At 47.6% G+C, this 1,817-nt stretch overlaps 1 protein-coding gene across 1 annotated transcript; it reads left to right on the top strand.

The window, feature by feature from the left end:
* The first annotated feature begins 452 nt into the window (after positions 1-452).
* Positions 453-797, top strand: LOC148563562 (uncharacterized). Its single transcript, XM_088486853.1, has one exon. The coding sequence runs from the start codon at positions 453-455 to the stop codon at positions 795-797; it is 345 nt and encodes a 114-aa protein (XP_088342979.1).
* The last annotated feature ends 1,020 nt before the right edge of the window (positions 798-1,817 follow it).

Raw genomic sequence — 1,817 nt, forward strand, 5'->3', positions numbered from 1 at the left:
AAATGCGTTTGAATGGAATGACAAGGCCCAGGAGGCTTTCGAGAGATTGAAGAGGCTGATGGCAGACCTATCGACTCTAGCAATCCCAGATTTCAATAAAGACGTTGTGTTAAAAACTGATGCATCGAGTGGGGGGTTGGGTGCGGTGCTGTCCCAGCAAGGCAGACCAATAGCGTTCCTAAGCCAAGCACTATCTCCAAGGTCCCGGCAAAAATCTGCATATGAGGGAGTTGATGGCCATTGTCTTCACTGTCCAAAAGTGGCGGCATTACTTGTTGGGTCGCCATTTTATTGTTCTCACAGATCAATGAAGTCTGAAGTTTCTCATGGACCAGCCACTCATAGACCCAGCTTACTTGACGTGGACCACTAAATTATTAGGCTTGGATTTTGAGATCCGATACCGGCTAGGCCTTGAGAATAAGGCAGCAGATGCGTTGTCACGACAAATGATGGCAAGGGCAATCTCGGTGGTGCACATGAACCTTTGGGAAACGGTGGAAGTGGAGGTAGCTCACGACCAAGAGCTACAAAAGATCGTGGTCGCCCTGCAGCATGGGCTGGATGACTATCCGGGGTATTTCCTACACAATGGTCAACTGTTTTATCAAGGGAGAGCAATGTTACCCGCAAATTCTTCTCAGATCCCACTTTTGTTGACTGAGTCCCATGATAGTGGGACAGGTGGTCATTTAGGCTTCTTTCGAACCTATAAGAAGCTGATAGCAGCGGTTCATTGGTGTGGCATGAGGCAACGAGTCAGGGATTATATTGTGGGCTGCCACACTTGCCAGTAAAACAAGCATGCAACGATGAAACCAGCGGGACTGTTGCAGCCCCCTACCGATCCCGGAGAGAGTTTGGGAGCACGTTATGATGGATTTTGTGGCAGCATTGTCAAAATTCAAAAGCATGGACACTATCCTGGTGGTGCTCGATCGGTTAACTAAATACGCTCACTTTATCTCCCTAGATCATCCATTTTTAGCCAAGGAGGTGTCATTAGCCTTTATTAAGGAGGTGGTTAAACTACACAGGTTTCCTAAGTCAATCATATCAGATAGGGATAGGGTGTTCATGAGTAAGTTTTGGTATAAACTATTCCAAGCTGCAGGGACAAAATTGAAGTACAGCACGACATTTTATCCGCAAATTGATGGCCAAACCGAAGTGGTGAATCGCTGTTTGGACACTTATTTGTGGTGCTTTGTGGGGGGCTACCCAAAGAAATGGTTGGAGTGGCTATCATGAGCGGAGTTTTAGTTTAACACCTCCTACAATGCCTTAGCTCAGACTACTCCATTTCAAGCACTTTATGGTGTGCCAACACTTGTTCTTTTCCGTGGAGAGACGTTTCCATCGAATGTTGAAGAGGTGGCAACATTGGCCGCAGCCAGGGATGCGGTGTTGGCAGAGCTGAAGATGCACTTGGTGCAGGCGCATTAGCAGATGAAACAAGCAACAGATAAGCATTGAAGGGATGTCGAGTTCAAGCCGGGTGAGTAGGTATATTTGAAAATGCAACCTTATCGGATGCGGACACTAGCGCGGAGGGTCAATGAGAAACTAAGATATCGTTACTATGGACCGTTTGAGGTGGTTGAGAGGATAGGGGCAGTGGCATACAGGTTAGCCATGCCTCAAGGGTGCAGGCTCCACCCAGTCTTTCACGTTAGCAAATTGAAAACCGTTCCTCCGCAACAGTAGGTATAGATGCTTCCACCGAGGCTGGTGGTTGAGGATAGTGAGCTGATGATGCTTCCATCTCAGATCGTGGCATCGCGAATCACAGAAGACGGGGCTTTGGAGTATTTGGT

Source organism: Arachis ipaensis, chromosome B5 (assembly GCF_059453495.1).
Source record: "Arachis ipaensis isolate K30076 ecotype BB chromosome B5, ASM5945349v1, whole genome shotgun sequence".
In the NCBI taxonomy this organism is placed as follows: Eukaryota; Viridiplantae; Streptophyta; class Magnoliopsida; order Fabales; family Fabaceae; genus Arachis; species Arachis ipaensis.

Coding starts and splice junctions, on each gene's coding strand:
- LOC148563562 (XM_088486853.1), top strand. CDS start 453: ATGGCAAGGGCAATCTCGGTGGTGCACATGAACCTTTGGGAAACGGTG.